Source organism: Echeneis naucrates, chromosome 1 (assembly GCF_900963305.1).
Source record: "Echeneis naucrates chromosome 1, fEcheNa1.1, whole genome shotgun sequence".
Taxonomy (NCBI): domain Eukaryota; kingdom Metazoa; phylum Chordata; class Actinopteri; order Carangiformes; family Echeneidae; genus Echeneis; species Echeneis naucrates.
The window spans coordinates 9,553,778-9,573,055 of record NC_042511.1 but is presented as its reverse complement, the minus strand read 5'-3'; the positions used below and the strand labels follow the sequence as shown (position 1 = coordinate 9,573,055).

At 40.1% G+C, this 19,278-nt stretch overlaps 1 protein-coding gene across 6 annotated transcripts in view; it reads right to left on the bottom strand.

Annotated features, from left to right (window-relative positions):
* The window catches only part of rptor (regulatory associated protein of MTOR, complex 1), a 157,931-nt gene that overhangs the window by 37,683 nt on the left and 100,970 nt on the right, over positions 1 to 19,278 (bottom strand). For all 6 annotated transcript variants that reach the window (XM_029498876.1, XM_029498908.1, XM_029498899.1 and 3 more), the window contains exons 13-21: positions 17,581 to 17,664; positions 16,892 to 17,002; positions 15,959 to 16,033; positions 15,127 to 15,192; positions 12,265 to 12,456; positions 9,766 to 9,906; positions 9,085 to 9,205; positions 7,343 to 7,483; positions 4,668 to 4,823 (exon numbers count right to left, since the gene is read on the bottom strand). In XM_029498876.1, coding sequence (XP_029354736.1) covers positions 4,668 to 4,823; positions 7,343 to 7,483; positions 9,085 to 9,205; positions 9,766 to 9,906; positions 12,265 to 12,456; positions 15,127 to 15,192; positions 15,959 to 16,033; positions 16,892 to 17,002; positions 17,581 to 17,664 — 1,087 coding nt within the window. The remainder of the gene's footprint in view (positions 1 to 4,667; positions 4,824 to 7,342; positions 7,484 to 9,084; positions 9,206 to 9,765; positions 9,907 to 12,264; positions 12,457 to 15,126; positions 15,193 to 15,958; positions 16,034 to 16,891; positions 17,003 to 17,580; positions 17,665 to 19,278) is intronic.

Here is a 19,278-nt window from a genome sequence, read left to right as displayed (position 1 = left end):
AATGGCCCCATGCTTCAAAGATGGCAGCCCATGAAACGGATGATTCCAAGAATGAATAGAAGGGATGTGGAAAGGGTAAAGAGCAGGGGAGACAGACAAAGTGCTCACTCAGTCACTCATCTGCTACTGCTTATCTGTTTCTGGGTCGCAGGGGGTGCTAGCTCACATTGGACGAGGGTGGGGTCACCCTGGACAGGTCACCAGTCCATCACAGAGACCAACAACCACTCACAATCACACTCAGACCCAGGGACAATTTAGAGTCACCAGTGAACACAAACATGATGACTTTGGACGATGGGAGGAAACCCATCCTGACACGGGGAGAACATGCAAACACCTCACAGAAAGGCCCCATGCCAGGAACCAAATCTGTGACCCGCCTGTTGTGGGGCAGCAGTGCTAACCACTATGCTGCCATACTGCCCCACAGACAGTAAAGATAAAGAAAAGACAAAGAGCACAGGAAACAGTAGAGCTTGTGCTCTGAAGTATGTCAAAAAGGGGCCAGAAAGGCAAAAAGAGCGGAAGGAGGAGAAGAGAGAGAAAAAGGGGAAATCCAGCAGAAGAGGAAATTGATGAAAGGATAGAAATAGCAATAGTGACTGAGAGCAGAAAAACTGACTGAGGGTGTTAAAGAGGTGATCAGGCTGTAGCCCGAGGGGCAATGTATGATTAGTGACAACTAGCCAGTGTGCTAGCTGCTGCAGTAAAAAGCCTGTTGATAAATGTGATAATGCTGCTCTCTCATTTAACTGCTGTGCTACATTACGGGCGCATGTAAATTACCACTGCACTGCCTCAGCATAGTCACACAAGCAAACGTGATGCTGGTTATCAGTCACTGGACCGGCACTGCCTTGTCCCTTCTCGTCCTTTGAAGACTTGTGCAGAGTAGTAAAGACATTAACTATTGAGGTACAAAAAGGCACCACAACAATTGACATCACAAAGGCAGGAGGATTTTTGAATAATTTAACAGGGAAATAGAAGAAATTGAAATTGGCACCAAATCATATCTGTACTGCTCTTTAAATGTGAAAGATCCTCAACACACAACATAATGACAAGGGGAGGGGTAAATTTGGATAAATATCAGTGTCATGGCATTTCTCAGTTAGGTACAGTGAGCCTTTTCTTCCTCTGACCATTGAGCCCAACTTATAAGAACTTCATTGTAAACTTTTGGATATATTGCTATAACATTTGGCACAGTTACTCAATGTCCTCTGAGCATGAATGACTGGGAAAAAAAGGAAAAAAACAATAAAAAATTGGACAGCCAAACACAACCAAACTCAGTAGTGTGACACATGAGCCAAGCCAAGGTAACTCAACGCTGGGTGAGGTATGCATGCTGCCAAGTAAAAAGGAGGGAAGGTGTTCATTGTAGCTTTACGTGCAAACACCACAGAGTGAAGAGACTATGCAGCAGAAAAAATAAAAAGGTGACTCTTGATGATGCATCAGCTTGTAAAAAAGATGTTCTTATCCACTAAAATAAGTTGGCATTTGGAAAGTGAGTTCTCTGAAAATCTGCAGCATGCATTTTTGGTTTTATATATTTATTAGTATAGTTTCAGTTAACGTCTTTCTTTTTCAACCTGATCTAGCTACCTGGCTCATTCCTTGCTGCTGTAACATGCAAATTTATCCACTGAAGGGCTAAAATAGGATGATCTTATCAATCGTATCTTATTTTATATTCCTCACGGGATGAATCTATGAAACAACAGATACAAATACAGATATTTGTGGTGCCCACAGGACAACTTAAGTTTTTATCTTGTGCCATGCACAGGTCAAAATTTCAAATTCTAATACAACATACAACGGGTAAGAAGATAAGAAACATAAACTTAGACTCAGTTGCACTTTCAAATAAACAAAACAAAAACACAAGATAATTACATATAATAACTCTGCACTAAAAAACTGTTTTGGTACATAAATTAAGTACATTTAACAAAAACAGTGTGCAGTACTAGATGTGCACTGTATGGCTCTAGTCTCTGCAGGGTTCGTGAAGGAACATGAGCCTGTTAGCAGTGTCTAGTTTCAGGGAAGTCCTGTGGCATGTTACAGTCTTAGCACTGGTGCTTAACAGCCTCTCAGAAGGGAATTTGCAGCTGAGACACATAAGTATTTTTTGCCAAATGGCTGAGCTTTCGATGTTGACTCATGATGTAAAAAGGTTGACCGACAGGGCAGACGTTGCAACACTGGCTGTGGGCAGGCCCGTCTTCCTCTCATTTTGGCTGTGTAATATGGTCATTTATTCTATCGTCTATATAATATTATTAAATATGTTAGCATTTCTATATTCTGCCCAGCCCCATTTAAAACTTAACTTTGAATAATTTTTCTAATTGCTTTTCTGCACCACCACATCAACCTCGAAAAGATGCTTGTGTGGCTGTTACAGTGTGATAAGATTTGTACAAATTATATAGAGGAAGGACAACGACAGAGGAGCATAAATGATTAAATCAATGAATTCCCTGCAGTCCAGTGTCCAGCAGCTGCCGCATTTAGCATTCATCGTTTCAATGTGTTCTCAACTGCTACACTATAATCCTCAGGCCAATGTTTTTTCTTCGTAAACTAGCATTGCTAAAACATGGATGTCATGAATATATGCCAAAAAAAGATAAGTAGTTAGTACATTTTTCAGGCCCAGTGAAAAACAAAGCCCCAAAGCCCTTATGGAAACAAATTCAAACCAAACAAAAGACTGGAGCAACAAAAAAGTCAAAATGACAAGTGAAGCGAAGCCTCTGCTGACTGAGAAAATTCAATGTAAGTGACAACAGAAACGTAAATGCCAACATCTGTGTTCAAGTCTGTATTTTCCTTTTCTTTATGCTCCTGAATATTGCTGCCAACCTCAGTTCATTTGCTTGTCTGCTTGTTTATACTTGGAGCTCAATGCAGTGGGAGTTATGAACAAGTGTTCAGGGAGGCTGGGAGTCTTCTCAGACATGGCAGGGGGCAAATATGTATTTTAACCTGTTTACGTGGGGACCCCAAGCAGCTTGAAAAACAGTGAATGCTGAATTTGTCAAATAAATAGGCTAATGAGAGCAAGCATTGTGCCAGGCTGTTTTTTTTTTTGTTTAAAGCAATCAAATATTCATTTCAGGGCAGCACAGCGGCATAGTAGTCAGTGCTGCTTTTCTGTGCAGAGTTTGTGTTGATGTGGGTTTTTCCTCTCACTGTCCAAAGACATCATGTTTGGGTTAATTAGTGACTCTAAACTGTCTGTAGGTCTGAGTGTGAGTGGTTGTTGGTCTCTGTCTGTCTGTGTGTTAGCCCTGTGATGGACTGCTGACCTGTCCAGGCTGTACCCCACAACCTGGAAACGGATAAGCGGCAGAAGATGAATGAATGAAGTTTCGAATTAAGAATGAGCTAATTCACTCTGTTGGAGAGATGACAGAAAGTGTGCAGGCAACTTAAAAAGCTGTGTCTATGTGTATGAAAGATGTTCATTTTAGATTTATGCAGCATTTGGCTATTTTTTTTTTTTTCCCCAAAGAGAGATAGGAGGCTGAGACACAGCTTGACTGAGTCAAAATATGTAAGTGAAAGAAAACATGATGAAGAGGATATTTCATTCAAAATCTGTTCAGTATCTGAAACTACTTTCCTGCCTGTTCTCTGGAGTTCAATTGATGTGCTCATTTCATTTCCTGTGTCAACCCACACCCTTACCACCACCACCAAAAAAAAAAAGAGAGGCAAAGCACATAGCGGGATGTGAGTGGGAGATTACAGGATGTTTGGAACTTGAAATACAACAACAAAAGAGAAGGAAAAAAGAAAGGGAGGGATTTTTTACTCTCACTAATCCTTGTTCTTAAGAGGAGGGGGATTCGGACTGAGTCAATGAGACGCAGCAAAGGGTGGTCAGCATGAATGGCAGAATTACAGGAGCACACTGATGAGTGAGAGTACCAGGAAAAGCATTGAACAGCCTCAGGTGGCTCACAGGGTCCAACGTGGCCCTGCGGTGCCCTCTGCTCTCCTGTCCTTCACACATCTGCACACTTTCACACTTCTATTCTTAGACTGGCAGATTTTCTTTCTGCCCTTGCTATCGTTTGAGGGGGGTTAACACTCTCTAAGGCTGACCCAAGGTCACTCTCTTTCTCTAATACCATCACTTTTTGAGGGTGTTTGTTCATGACAGATGGCATTTCCTGTGTGTTGAACCACTATCTGATCCAGGAATGATCCTACATCTTAGATCAACATACTGTCTTTATTTTAAAAGATGAGTCACACAGCTTCTTTTCAATAGCTTAAGGCTTAATTTTAAAGTGATCAAGCTCGTTGTCTCAGTTATATCTTTGGCCAGTAAATCCAAATAACAAATCCAAATTTGAATAAGAACAATGAGCAAAAATACGGTGAAATGATATGTATGGCAATATTTATGAAATCAAAAATTTCCATTATACCTGATAATGTAATAATTTGATATACCCATTGCAGGAAATGACCTGGTCCAAACTACACTGAGCTTTGCCAACTGTTTACATCTGTTTCCACAGGCTGTGCAGCACTTGTCATAACAAGTAAATGCACCTTCATGTTCAAAAATCAAGTTCCTCAAATAAAAAAAAAACATGAATTAATTGGCAGCAGAGCTGACCAGCTGTTACCTATGAGAGAGTTGAGTGAGGAATAAGAAGACACTCGTCGCATTTTGTCAATGGTCTCGAAGGAGAGGATGTACTCGTCGTTGTCGGGGCTCCCAAGGGTGCTACTGGCGCTGCTGCTGTTGCTCAGGTTACCAGGAGAGAAGGCTGCTGGTCCACCTGAATGAAGGCAAAGGTGCATATTTCATGAATGCTTTAGATCCAATCAGCAACTAAACGAGCCTTCTAAATACATCAGTTGAAGTACAGGAAGAAGTGTCTCTTATTTTGTTCGGAAAGCATTTTCACTGCCATAAAAGTGATACATACATAACCTTTATTCCAGTTATTATTGCTGTAAAAGACAAAAACAAGGCCAACAGCCCATTCAAAAGCAAATAAAGTGTGAGATGTGTAAGTGGTCCTTATACTGGAAGGCAACAATCCAACAAAAGAACATGCCCATAACTTTATTTCAGCTGTCAGATTCAGTCATGTCTTGCTGTAGCTCTGCTTATCACCAAACATTACTCTGACTTACACCAACTCAAACTCCATGCATTTGCCACACTGACTGCAGGCTGAAATGTGGAAATGGAGATTTGTATAGAAGGGAAATATGCTCTGCTTTGCGTTGATGACAAACACTGCTGCATATTGAAGTAAGCACTGAGAATTAGAAATGCTGTCAGCAGTAGGTTGCCACTGATTTAGCTCTATTCAGAGATTGTGCACTTCTCAGCCTGGCAGTCTTAGATGGGACGGGCCATTAGTAACACAAATAGGGTAGAAGAGCTTATTTCGGACAGCAGGTTATGCGATCTAAATATATATATAATATAAAAGCGTGGGTGATTAAAGCCTGAATAGCAGACACGGTTATTTATCTAAATATTATTAATATCTCCTGATCATTACTTCATTGTTTTCAGGAACAAAGTAGTTAGAAATAATGTATTATTTTTCATTTTAAGCAACAAACCAAGACATAAAATGTTGTGTAGCGCTCGGTATGGGTGGATACAGGCGAGGTGGCAGAAGTTTGCTCTTACACTGAATTTGACGAGAGAGTAGAAAGAGTTACTGTGCACTTAGAAACTCATGTATGTCAGTGATGAGAGAGACACACCAGCTCCATCTATTCTGTTTCTGTGTTTGCCATAATAACGGCTGAACCAAACCAAAATATGGCTGCAGGCTGAAGATAATAAATGCTCTCATTATCTTTCAGTGCACATGGCCACTAACCGACAGAGAAACAAAGTACACTGCAGAGCTCAGCATCTCTTGTTATCCATGGTAATAGATACTTCCTTATCACAGTGGAGCCTAGTAAGTGTGCTCCAGTGTAAACCCGTACAATTTCGACCTCGGCTCAACAGGCTTCAATTCAGCAGAACGGCCAGCTCCCAGTCCCCCCCAGCGATCCCCCACATCTGAACTTCTTATGCATATATTCAGGCTGAACTGAAACAGAGGAGCCAGCAGCATATGTGTTACCTCTGTTTCCACTACCCTTGCTCTCGGTAAAGCATAGAATAAATATAACTGAACTGTAACACCCACTGATTTCTCAGTCTGTATGGTGTTGATGCTGAAAGCCGCTATGCAACTCAAAGGTAATGCTTCTGTGCACCCTGAAGACACTTCAAGAAGTGGCTAGATACGCAGGTATCTCTGCTAACACCACAGCTGAGACTGTGTTGATGCACACACACTGCACCCACGGGCTCTCATGGACACGATGCCTGACATCCACTTCCTTTTGCTGTGTCAAAAACAAGCATAAGGCCAAGTGTGGGAAATATAAAGTAGGTTCAATTGAGTGCAGATCAAGCACCCAACCCAGTTCATCTGGCATCAGAGGAGCATTAATGTGGACAAACCGTCTCAGCTTGGACTGTAGGCAGACTTGGCAGATGAGGAACTGTCACGTCACATGAATCCACACCTATCTGCATGATCTGCCTTTTAGACTGCCAGGCCATAAGGAAGAATATTCCATGTGTAATTTGTGCGGTAGCTACTAAACCCGTGGCCAATATGTTGAGACAAATGTTGAACACCAAACACTGGCTTCAGAATAAAGATCAAAGACATCACTGTCAAGCATTGTGATTTAGCCGTGCCCAGACCAAAAGCAGGAAAATTTGAACCCTGTGATGTAACCTCCAGTTTCTGTACATTTCTTAGCAGACAATCTTCCCTGGTCTGATGCAGAAATAGATCTCATTTACTTAATAAAAGTTGTGAAAATCACTACTCCAGACCTCCAGATATTGTGAGTCTCATTTTATTTGGGATTGGTTTGGTCCCAGATCATGATTTCTGCAGCCAAAACCCTGATATTGTTCATTACACAATAAAACTGTGCTGTTGTAATAAATGCTGATATTTATCCATTCATATCAAAGTGAAACAGCGTGACTACGTTAAAATGTTCACGTTAACTTGTGCACACGAGCGCTGGGCTGGGGATGAATATCTACACACCACAAACTCAGCTACTCTGCTCGGTAAACTAGTCACAATCACTGAAGCTTCTTATTAATACTCATGGAGCTGCACTCAGGAATAGCAATGGTGGAATAAAGAAGTTAGTCTGAAGACTCTTGAAGACTCGATGAAATCTACTTGTCCCTCCAAATATTCAGCCTACATCTTTGTCTTTAGTCATTCCTCACTCAGGGCACTCCTACCTTCTTCATTAAGGTTGAGGTTCTGCAGGCTTTTGTTCAGGTTGCGGGCAGTGGTCGCAGCTCGGATGTTGGTGTAAGAGTTCACTGATCGCAGGCGGGGGATGGCTGGGCTGTCCCTCACTGGCGTCAGGTTACCGGGTTCTGGGCATAAAAAAAAAAAGAAAGACATATATCCTGATGAGAGACGTGGAGTCATACAAGGTACCCACTCTTTCCAGCATAGTCTTAACCTTTTCCATATTCAATAATTAATTTAAAAGTTATTTTTAAATTAAACTATTTTATTGAAAACTATAGAGATGAGCTTGCCAGATAAACTCCCAATGACTTCTACGGCATTCTCCTATCACTAAATACAGTAAATATGAGTTTGTTTTTGTTTGTTTATTTGTTTATTCAGATCCCCTAGCAAATGCTAGCAACTGCTAGCAAATGCCAAAGCTTCTGCTACGGTGTTTGCTAGTCTTACTGGGATCCATGTAAAAAAAAAAACAAATACTGGCATACATACAAATATAAACAAGACTGACACCTTTTCAGTCTAGCCAAGAATAACATATTTACAGACAACATAATCCAAACAGTGAAAGCAAAATTCTGAGGGTGCAGTCACTTACAGAAATGTTGTTGTTGTTATTCATTTTAATTTTTATTTTTTTTAAGATACTTTCGTCAATTTCAATTGACTGGCTCTATAAATGGCTGACACCTTAAGTAAGAAGGTATGATATTACAGACTTTCTTCGACTCCTGGAATAAGAGCATGACTTTTCACGCTTTCATGAAATTTAAGATTATTTTTCATGTCCAATCAATAACAGATCCTACCTGATGGGTGGATATTGCCTACAACTCCTCTGATTCACATGCTATACTTTGGATTTAATCTGCATGACTAATGTTCGAAACCCACTGCAATAAATCGGGTATTTTCGGTTTAAAACCAACAATGCAGGCTGGTCTACAAATGTTTCCGATGTTGTTGCCTTTTAATAATGATTTGGCTGTTTTATGTATGTCGAAAATTCCAAAATTCCTTCTCATGCAAAGGGGCCAAATTAGCTCATTCTTAATTTGAAACTTCATTAATTCATCTTCTAACGCTTATCCGTTTCCAGGTTGTGGGGTACAGTCTGGACAGGTCAGCAGTCCATCACACAGACAGACAGAGACCAACAACCACTCACACTCACACTCACACTCAGAACTACAGACAGTTTAGAGTCACCAGTTAACCCAAACATGATGTCTTTGGACAGTGGGAGGAAACTCAGGCAGGCAGGGAGAACATGTAAACTGCGTAAACAGCGTTAACCACTATTTCATCATAAAAAAGTTAAATTTAGCATAGCAGGTATTTAACTAGTGTGCGACTTTAATTTTTATGCATGAAATAATTTTCTCTCCTAATATTGTGAGCCCTTTGGTTTATTATGTTTTTGTACTGAATTGAGGTTTTTCTTTGTTTCAGGATTGTTTTTTGTTTTTCTTTTGATATAACTTGGAGAACTCAGAGTCACTTTAAATACACAACAATTATTTAGACCAAACAATGAAGTGGTGTCACCTACACTGGTCTACACTGTTAAGACACATCCAAGATTAACAACAAGTTTCTAGTGGGGATTATTTAGTCATGTATCTCAGTTTACTGCCATGGTCTTCAATTTTGGTTTGCTTGTTCTAAAATCCAGGTAATTTTCAGATCCAGACTGTGCGTGCATGTGCATGCGTCTCAGTACCTGCAGTGTTGGCTGGTGACGGCACTGTGTAGTTCTTCTCTTCCTCTATAAACTGGAGGGCAACCGTACAGAAGTTGCTTTCGTACTGGACCACCAGGTGACTCAGCGCAACAACCAGCTCCTGTCAACAAAATACTTAAAACACTCAACACTCTGTTGCTGTGCTTATTTTCCAGGTATAAGATGACTAAGGAGAAATAAACATCTAGTACTGTTAATCTTTCTTTGGTGACCTTGCCATTATCATTATCGGGTTCTTCAGTTACCTGTTTGGTTAATGCATGTAAAAGAGTTGTGGTTTCCTGAACAACAGCTGGGTCCTGCTGGATCTTTATGCTAAGTCAAGCAAATTATTTACTCCTTGAAGCATTTGCACTTCACACAAATACAAATGAATATGTTCCAAGAACTTCAGTAGATTTCTTTAATTTATACTGATAATAAGGTTGTTATTATCTAATATAGACTTTAGACTGTTGATTTGACTTCAATTAAAGTCACGTCAAGTCATTCTAGAACATAAATTGATCTGGATTACATCAGTTTATTACTGTTTCACTGGTCACAGCAAGGAAAGCACACACCTTTCTATTGTTTACAACAGTCATGGTCTTTTGCATATCGCAACTCAAGAAAAGGTTAGTGTGCGTGTCTGTGTGCATGTCTGTGTGTTGCAGTGACCTTGCGGACCACAGGGCTGCCATCATTGATGAGCTGGGCCAGCATCATGGCCACATTATGGTCAATAGTGGTTGAGTGGTCTGTCCTCTCAGCTGAGTTTCCAACAAAAGTCCCCAAGGCGAAGACAGCTGCACACCTAACCTGCAGCCACACGGGAGGCAATTGACATTTCGTTCAATACAGCTTTTACATCAAACAAAATAAAAAAAAAAAAAAGACAAAAAATAATTGAGTTAAAACCTCCTGGATGTTTTCTACTCTAATCTCCCTTGGTTCCCTTCAGCACAATCTTTTTCAGTTGTCAGAAATTGCTGTTTTGAGCCATCTATCTTGAAACCTTAATATTTGCTTGGCAGACATATTCAGTGAATGAAAGTTTTGGAGATAATTATGGTGCAATTTTCTCTCAGTGTAACAGTATGAAGTGCAGATGAGATTATGAGTGTTGTGTTGTTTGGTGAGCATCTTTTTGTCTTCATTGGATGTTTAATTCACATTTCCCATCGCACAGAAAGACATTTCCAGGAGGAACTGGATTCACGAAACCAAACCAGACTGGAGCACAAGAATTAATAATTAACTGCACTGTTTGTTTTGGTGACAGAAACACTTTTTTCCAAACATCAGGATTCATCATCACAACCACCTTTCATCTAGTGATGAAGCTTCGGTGCAGCGAAGAGCTGCTTCGATATTGTTTGCTTTGCTGTAATGAAAATGATCAGCTGAAGCATTTCAGATCAACGTGCTCTGGTTTTCTTCATACCTGGAATAAAAGAATGTTGTAAAGGCACTTTGACATACATACTGTGTATGTGACAGCCCTTCACAGACACGTCTTTCAGCAAATAAAGTTAAATGCAAAACTTTGTTTTTAATTATTACAATCAATTTCCCATCCGGAAGTGCAAATATGTGCAAATACGCATTTAAGTGAACCTTCAGTACAAATTAAGCAGGCATTGTCAAATTATGATGTTACCACTGAATCAATGTAAGTTTTTGCAACTAATTTCTCATTTTGTCTAACGAGGGAAAAGAGTCATCTTGGTTAAAAGCTTCTTTTAAAAAGGACCTGGTTTACAAAACACTGCTATGACAACTACATTCCAGACAAAATAAAGGAAGCGAAAAATTGTCTCACTTACTGGCAACAATCCACTTAGATCTACAACTTGCTTTTAAGAATTTCAAAAACAAAACTATCAACAAAATGTCATTTAATGTGTAACTTTTGTCTGTACATACTTGTGTGTGTATGTGTGTGTGTGTGTCTGTGTGGTGTGTGCACACAATAGTGAGTTACATTCTGCTCAGACGTAATTAAACTCCTCTTTCACAATCTCTGCCCTCAACTACTCATCAATTTCTTCAATCTCTTGCATGGGGCTGTGGGGGAACACACAGATACACACATATAAACACACACAGAGCATCCTAAGAACTTGCAGTGTAAATGCTCTGCATCTATTGCACATGTGAAGCAGTCAATTAGGGTCAATCAGTCAGTCTCCTGTGACTTTGAATAAAACTTAAACATTTGAAGGCAAAATAAATGAACAGTCTGGAAAACAGCTGAAGCTAAAACTACAGGGTGGTTGTTTTCAATACATCATCAAACCTGTGCTTTACGGGGTCACAGTAATCGTTGACCTTGTATCACCAAAATCCTTCAGTCCTAATGAATGTTTTTGCTAAATTAGAAAAGAGTTTGGGTTCATGAAAATGGAGCTGACAGTGCATGTGTTCTCTGTGTGTGTGGCACATATAGATGTCTCTGCAGACCTCAGTTTCAACTCTGTGGTCAAAGCAGCTATGTGTCTGAGTGAGGGAGGAAATGACTGGTACAAACAGATGTTTGCAAATATGTGCAGTGTGCGAGTGAGTGAGGACACCAAAGGCCTGGGTGAACTTCAGGGCAAACTCTGTCTCATTGTCCCTCTGGTTGGCTCACGGCCCAGTCAGAAGTTGTCCGTCACAACAAGGCAGTAACAGACTGTTGAGCCTGTTCTTTGTGTGTGTATCCCACAGAAGTGGCTCTTGTTAGTCTTTATAAACAGCGTAGTAGAGTAGTACGACATGGCTGGCGGTACCAGAGGGTTCATGACTAAAATATAGATTTTCTCTGGTTTGCAATAGATTCACTTCTGTGTTCAGTCAGGTGTGTGTACTGGCGATACGGTTGGAAGAAGAAACTAAAAAGAATACTTGCTATCTCAATATTGGTATAATGTGTGTGTTGCTGCTATGGGATTTCATTTTCTAGTTTCTGCTCTGGTTGCAATAAATACAGAGAGAGAAGTCAAAACAGCTGACCTTGTAACAAACATCAAAATGTAATGCAAATGGTGCTTGACCACACGACTTATTACAAATTACCAAACTGTGATTAAAACATCTGTTAAATGAGATATTATGGCTTCTTGATGTGTTCCTGCTGTGGCGGGCCAACATCTCTGCTTACTCTTTCATCTATCAGAGTTCAGGTATTAATCTCACCTCAGGGATCGGATCCGACAGCAGGGTGTAGAGCTTCTCGTGGGCGCTGTCTCGGACTCCGCACCAGCGCGCAGGGTCGAAGTTCTGCCAGATGCGGCCCAGGCAAATAGCAACCCACTGGCGGAGCAAGGGATGGGGGTCTGACAGCTGCTCCAGGCAGTTGGCTATGAGGTTACCCTGCAGACAGGCCTCCTGTTTGAGAAGAGGAGGGTCAGTGAAGGGGGAGAGATGCAGAATAGCGAGTGTGAGAGATGTTAAGTGGCTCAGGTTTGGTCTTTGTGCTTCTGGGTTTTAAAAACAGGGAAATACTTTTGGAAAAAATTAAGGACTGTGAGTTATGGAGCAATAAAAGTGAAAAGGCCATTTGTCTAAGCTATAATTTCCCTTGAGTCACACCTCTAACCTTCAACCTTATGCGATTCGAACACCTTTAATCTTTTTCAAATCTTTTTGGAAGCAAAGATAACTGTGTAAAATGCAAAGGAAAAGCTGCCATGCGATATTCCTTTGTTTGTGCATTACTCTTCTCTTTCACTCTAAGTTTTCTTTGTGTGTCTTTAGATGATGAATGCTTTACTTGACTGTAGTGGATGTAAATGAAATTAATTAATGTTCAACATGATGTAAACCCAACATAGTCTTTCAAAAAACGGCCTGATTTGAATTGACCTATACGGTACGTCAAATACTCACAGGGCAAAGTCAGCATGATGAACAACTTCTGGCCACTTCATTAGGTTCACCAAAACAATCTCCAACTGCTTGGCTAGATTATTTTCCTTTATGAAAACTATGAGCGGCATTCCTAAAGTCATAGTGAGTTAGTGGTGGTTTATTATGTTATGTTATAATATTCTACCATTTTGTAGACGAGGAAGAAACATCCCAACATATTCCAGTCTGAGTCACTGAATCTTCTCAGTTCACGGGTCAAGCAGTGAGGCCTTTAACGGTCTCCTGGTGGATGCTGCATGCATTTCCCTTTGTAGAGGAAAGGGAGCAGGATGATCTCGATGATCTGATTCAGCACCACTTTAGACCAGCGGACTTCATTATTTGAACCCGTCTCACGTGAGTTTAGGGGTTTATGCACTGAAATGGAAACCTACTACAATGTTGACTCCAAATGTTAACTATAAACTGAATTTTTACTCAGTGTCATACACAATGCCTCCCCACCGGTATGTACATATATACACTACCAGTCAAAAGTTTGGACACACTTTCCTGTCCATTTGATTGAGAAAGTGTGTCCAAACATTAGTGTACTGTATATATATCGGATGGATTGTCCCATCAGATTAACAGGTGTTGACAAAAGCATCTTACAGTCTTTTTGTAACTTCACTATTCATATGATGTTTTTTTCCAATATATTTATGTACATTCACATTCATTTTTTTATATTTATATTGATGTATCAGTTTGCACAGTACTTGCTTTGCTTCATTTGTCTATATACTTCCTTCTTACTTCTACTACTGTTTATAATGCTGCACCACAATACCAAAGTAAGTTTCTTGTATGTGAAAACCCACTTGGCAATGAAACCTTTTCTTTTTCACAGATGTCTCCTTTTTTCGTTGCTTTTTATAAAACACCAAAGTTTGCACAGTCTTGAAAATGATCATTTATTTTTATATCTAATGCAAACTATGGAATAATTTGAGATGATCACTTTAACTGAAAATCTAATTGAGCCACATTTGAGTTATTATAGCAGATCTCATTAGATTGCACTGGTACACTAAACAAAGTGGCCAATGAATGAGAGTATATTTGTATATTTTTATTGGTATATTTCAATAGCATTCAGAAATAGTCATGTCATACAAACCGCTTTGAGCTCCTTTTTTAAGAGAAATTATTATTCTTTGTATTTGTGTGAGGACATGATGTGACCATGTTATTGACAGCAAATCTTTTATTGGCAGTGACACGGCCAGCTACTTTCTTTACGTACTACAAATCATTTTTTCAATGTTCACTTGGCTCTGATTGCAGCATCCAGGTAAACCCTGAGGCTTTGACTACTAAGACACCAGTGCTCTATGACATGTTTGCAGCAGCGATAACGCAGTAATGAGTGCTGTTGTTGAAAGAAAGATGGATAAATAATGGAGATGTGGCGGGGGCCGAGTCTCTCTCTGTAATGTTGAGTATCATCTATTATTTACAGGTCTGTGAGAAAGGCGGAGGCATTAAGTACACAGCAGTATGGAAGAAGAATGGCTGTTTCAGAGGTTAGCAGCACATATAGCTTTTCAGATTTGTTAAATTTATATAATGTCGAGAGAGAACTACTATAAGGTAGTGAGGAAAGAAAGAAATGAGTCAAACAGCATTCACGGCTAGATGGAAAAATAACTGCAGAGCTGATGGTGAAATATTTCTTTGTGGAATTGTGTGTCAAGAAGTGCCACTACGGTGGCTGTGTGTGCGTGCATGTGTGTGTGTGTGTTTGTACTCCATGAAATTACAAGCTACATCATCCCAACGTCACACCCTTGGACATTTGATCAGTGTCATACACAAAAGGCTTCTGGGATTGAACACCGGAGGCCAGGAGCAGACCGAAGTGACACTTGTGGTGATGAAGTGTCACCACGGTGGTGGCTGGGACGGAGATGGAGATTATAGAGGGGACTGTTGGTGACAAAAATGTCACATAACCAATATCTCCCGGAAATACACAATGGGTGATAGAGTCATCTCTCAAAGTGACACCTGGCCCTGAAAGAACCCTCCGTGGTTCTGGTGAGGGGAGTAAATGAATAATATGGTACATTTTCCCTTTGGGCTTCTGGCAAGCAAACAGAGGACAGTGTGAAAGCACCACACATATTCCAAACATGCTCATACCTGTCCTGTGTTGTAGCTATTGACAATAACAGCCAGTATGAAGACAGCCATTGTCCGATGCTCTGCCTAAAACACAGAGAGTTGAAGTTGAGACAGTGATGCACTTTAGCAATACTTATTTTAACCAGTTCAGTTCCGCATTTCTAAGTTTCAATGAACTGAATTAACAAATATTCCCAGAGAAGGAGACAGGGCGAAAGTTGCTGTCGAAATTTTTCAACATGACACAACCTGAGGCACAGCAAGCAACCTAGACACTATGGTGACCAACAAGAGGCAAAAGTCTGTGCCATAAAACAGCAGCTGCCTATTCAGACTCCATACTGATTCAATGCTTCATATGAAAATATGAAGAATACAAAGAAAAAAAATTAAATCCAGAACAGAAGCAAACATACTGCAAAGAAACAATGCAAAACCAAAAACAAACAAATCCCCAAAATGCTCTAGTGCTCCGACTGGAGGCTTGGAGTGCCACAGCTGAGCTGTGTGGATATGCGGCATTGGTTGTTTTTGCATTGGTTCTGAATACGCAACTTGCTTTCCTCAATGAAAGAGTTTTGTATACAAACATGCTGTTGATACACAATAAAACTATAAATGCACATCAATCTTGGGGTCATTTGTTGCGTTTTGTATTTTATATTTTTTTAAATTATAAGGTGATGCTATTCCTTAAACTTTTTTTGTTAGAAAAAAAAAAGTAAATTTAAAGTCTGAAAACTTACTTCCTGTTTAACTTTCATACATTCATATTTCCTTGTGAACTGTTTCTGTTAAAGTCTTCAATTTGTTCAAGAGCAAAGTGTTGCCATGATTAATCAATACTCACTGGCATGTAATTGTCAGCCAAAACTGACAGGAAGTACTTGTGTCCGTTGTCTTTAACCAGGTCTGCTTGACATGACTGAGAGAAAGAGAAAAGAGATAGAGACAATAACATTGACAGTTTGTCATAGAGAGTGTTTGTCTATTTGGGCCTCCATGCTGTTGAAGGATTTAACTGAAACCTTTAAAAACAAATATTTGTAAACAACAATGAGGATCATATGAGTCAAGACATGAAGTCTATGATTTGGAATATTTTCATAGTGACATGACTTTAGGACTCAAGCTTATTATTTTAAGGCATTTTTTGTGCTTTACAGCTTATTCTTTTATTTTCAGTGTGCCTGATGTAATATGAAACATTACTGACTACAGGTGGCTGCTTTAGATCAAAATCACTGATTAAAACATTTACAGAAAGTGTGAGAATGTGCAGTTCATTTTTTGTTTTTTGTTTTTTTTTTAACATGAAAAAAAAAAAAAAAAACCTCACAAGATCTTATCCTTCAGTCTATTTATATTTATCATGCAAAGAAGTTGCATCACATTCACACTAAATACACAAAATCTGAACCAAATCAAGCCAACTCTTAATGTCAGCGAGATAATTGATATAATAAGATAAAAGCACATCTCTGCATTTGAGGGAACTAATTTTAGGGGACTTACTGTGTTTTGTGTCTCAATATTACCTTTATTCCTTAACACCTAGAGAAGAAGTGGTGATGTTTTTTATATATTTTTTTTACATTTTTTATGGGGAAAGAAAGGGGGTGGTTCAGTTGCACCCTTCAACCTTCCTCAATGAGAATAAATCCTACACACTGCTGCATTAAACCTGTGATGTAAAAATGTGGATAAAATTTAAAAAAAGTAAGCATTTAGAGGAGATGGGGAAGAAAGACCTTAATGTGTATTAGTTTGTTGCATAACTTACACTGTCCACAGCCAGGATTTTAGCCCAGATGAAAACCAGCAATGGCCGGAGCTCTCTGGCTGAGCTCTGAAGCAGCTTTAACACGTAGGGGAAGATCCCCACAGACAGGGCCTGGAAACAAACAAAACTTTATTTTGTTGTTAACTACAAGGACTCACCTGTACTGTAAAATTTAAACACGTGGAAATGTACACAAGAATGAACTGGTTTAAAGACAACGGTTTGACCTCTGACTTCTTCCAAATAATACAAAGAAGCTAAATTAATTGCTAAATTAATTTAACAGAATATTTCATATACATCTAACCTGTCCCTTTCTGTTTACAGAGCTATTCTTTGAGTGTGTGAATGAGTGACTCCCGATCAGACTTCAGCGGAGTTTGATGACAGCTGGTCATCTGAATCAGGTGTGTTGGAGCAGGAAACATCTAAAACATGCAGGACAGTGGCCCTCCAGGACCGGAGCAGAGTTTTTTCTGTGTTATTTTTCATTAGTTTAACCACCACAGACTAGACTCATTTCACCGTTGTTGTGTCGGGTTGGATTGGCTGCAGAGATCTCAATTGCAGTGTTAGATTCTCACCACATTAAACTACTGTTGTTGGCAACCTTTAAAGGCTTTATGTTAAAATGCTGCATCGAAAACCATCATGCCAAACAGGCACAGTAAATGTACAGCTGTACACACCAGACTGACAGCCCAGGGACCGAGGTCCAGAAACCGTCCAAGCAGGTCTAGAGCCCGCAGCCGATGCACTTGACTAAGGAGGACCTGAAAAAGAGCAGAGGTCATGGTTCAACTGTGCTGCCCCTGAACAAAGAGGAAGTAGAGATTAAAGGAAGAGGAGGAGAAGGAAGGACAGCAGGAGATGGACTGAAACAGGTGGCTCTCCCAACACTACAACAGATATCTGGCACCAGGTCGAACTTGTTTACTCACACACACGAATAAAATGTGTGTTGGACTGGAATTGGAGGACATCCGGTTGGCTGCCCCTTCAATCGGATTCTTCAGGATATACAGCTTTAGGACAGTACGTCAGTTTACAGTGTCCATGCAATGTAACCGTGATTCTAAGTGGGATCATGATGTAGCTGCTTTGGCCTTAGGAACTATTTTAAGGTTACATATGGCATTTGCTAAAACTGTACGTGTGTGCGTATGCAATCCATGCAGCATGAAGCACAATGTGGCACGAAGCCTGTGTGAGAGCTGGACACTGCTGCATCCCCATGTGACTATCCCACTGTGTGTGGGAACAAGCATATGGAGGAACCCAGGTACACACATGCTCGCTCGCTCACTCACACTCACTCTCACTCACAAACACACACACACACACACACACAGGGACATTTCCACCAACACATCATGCATATATTATTAGCATCCTTCGTGACTTGAACCTGGTGAGCATGACCACACCAACGGAAGGAGGCTGGGAAAGACCAGCCGAGGGTTACCTCCAGCTCCAAGGAAGAGCGTGGGAACATGAGCTGTTTGTGACGTAAGTGTGTGTGCATGATCGGAATTAGAAAAACCAACAATGCAAATATTTATAGTAAATCTAATAAGCATTTATCTGTCACAGATACATGAGTTTATCTTATGCAAGGGATTCAAGTAAGACATTAACATACACACTACCACAGATGGAATTCAATCCCTGACCAATGCTGCGATGTCAAAATATGTGAGAATTTGTGTGTAATTGTCTCTGTTCCTTAGCTGCATAACACCCTGACTCCAATCTCCTTTACTGCGATGAGTAAGCACTTCATATGATCACACTGTGTGTATGAGTGATGTGTGTGAGACACACGTCGTCATGATATTGTATACATATGCATGCTCTTAATCACTTTAGTGGCGAAGCCAAATGTGTGTGAATGTCAATGCTGCTGTTAACGTAACATCACAATTTAGGGATGTTGTAATCCCTTTGCAAAATCTGTTAATCCTTCCTGGATGAAATGGCTGTTGTCAAGACAACCCTGCACCATTTCTCTCCGTCCTGCGCTCTGTTGTTCTCCCTTTGCTCATTTCATTAAAGAGCACTATTGATGGATTACTCCACGTTGCCCATTTCTAGTGTCTCTGTGCGTCTTCCAAATGGAGCCAGATTATATTTTGGCATAAAACGGTAAATCCTCTAAAACTGCGTCAGTCTTTTAAATTCATTCTTATGCAACTGTTAGTTCAAATGTAAACTTGTAAGATAAACCAGATATAAAACCTGTTTGTGTCCCCATCACACATCAGAGAGCACAAATTACTTCCACATCATAGTGTAAAGCTGCATAATGTTGCGTAATCTTAAAGGCTATGGCTGCTTTACATCTTCTGCTGCTCTGAAACACCAAACACTCACTCCCGCATGCATGC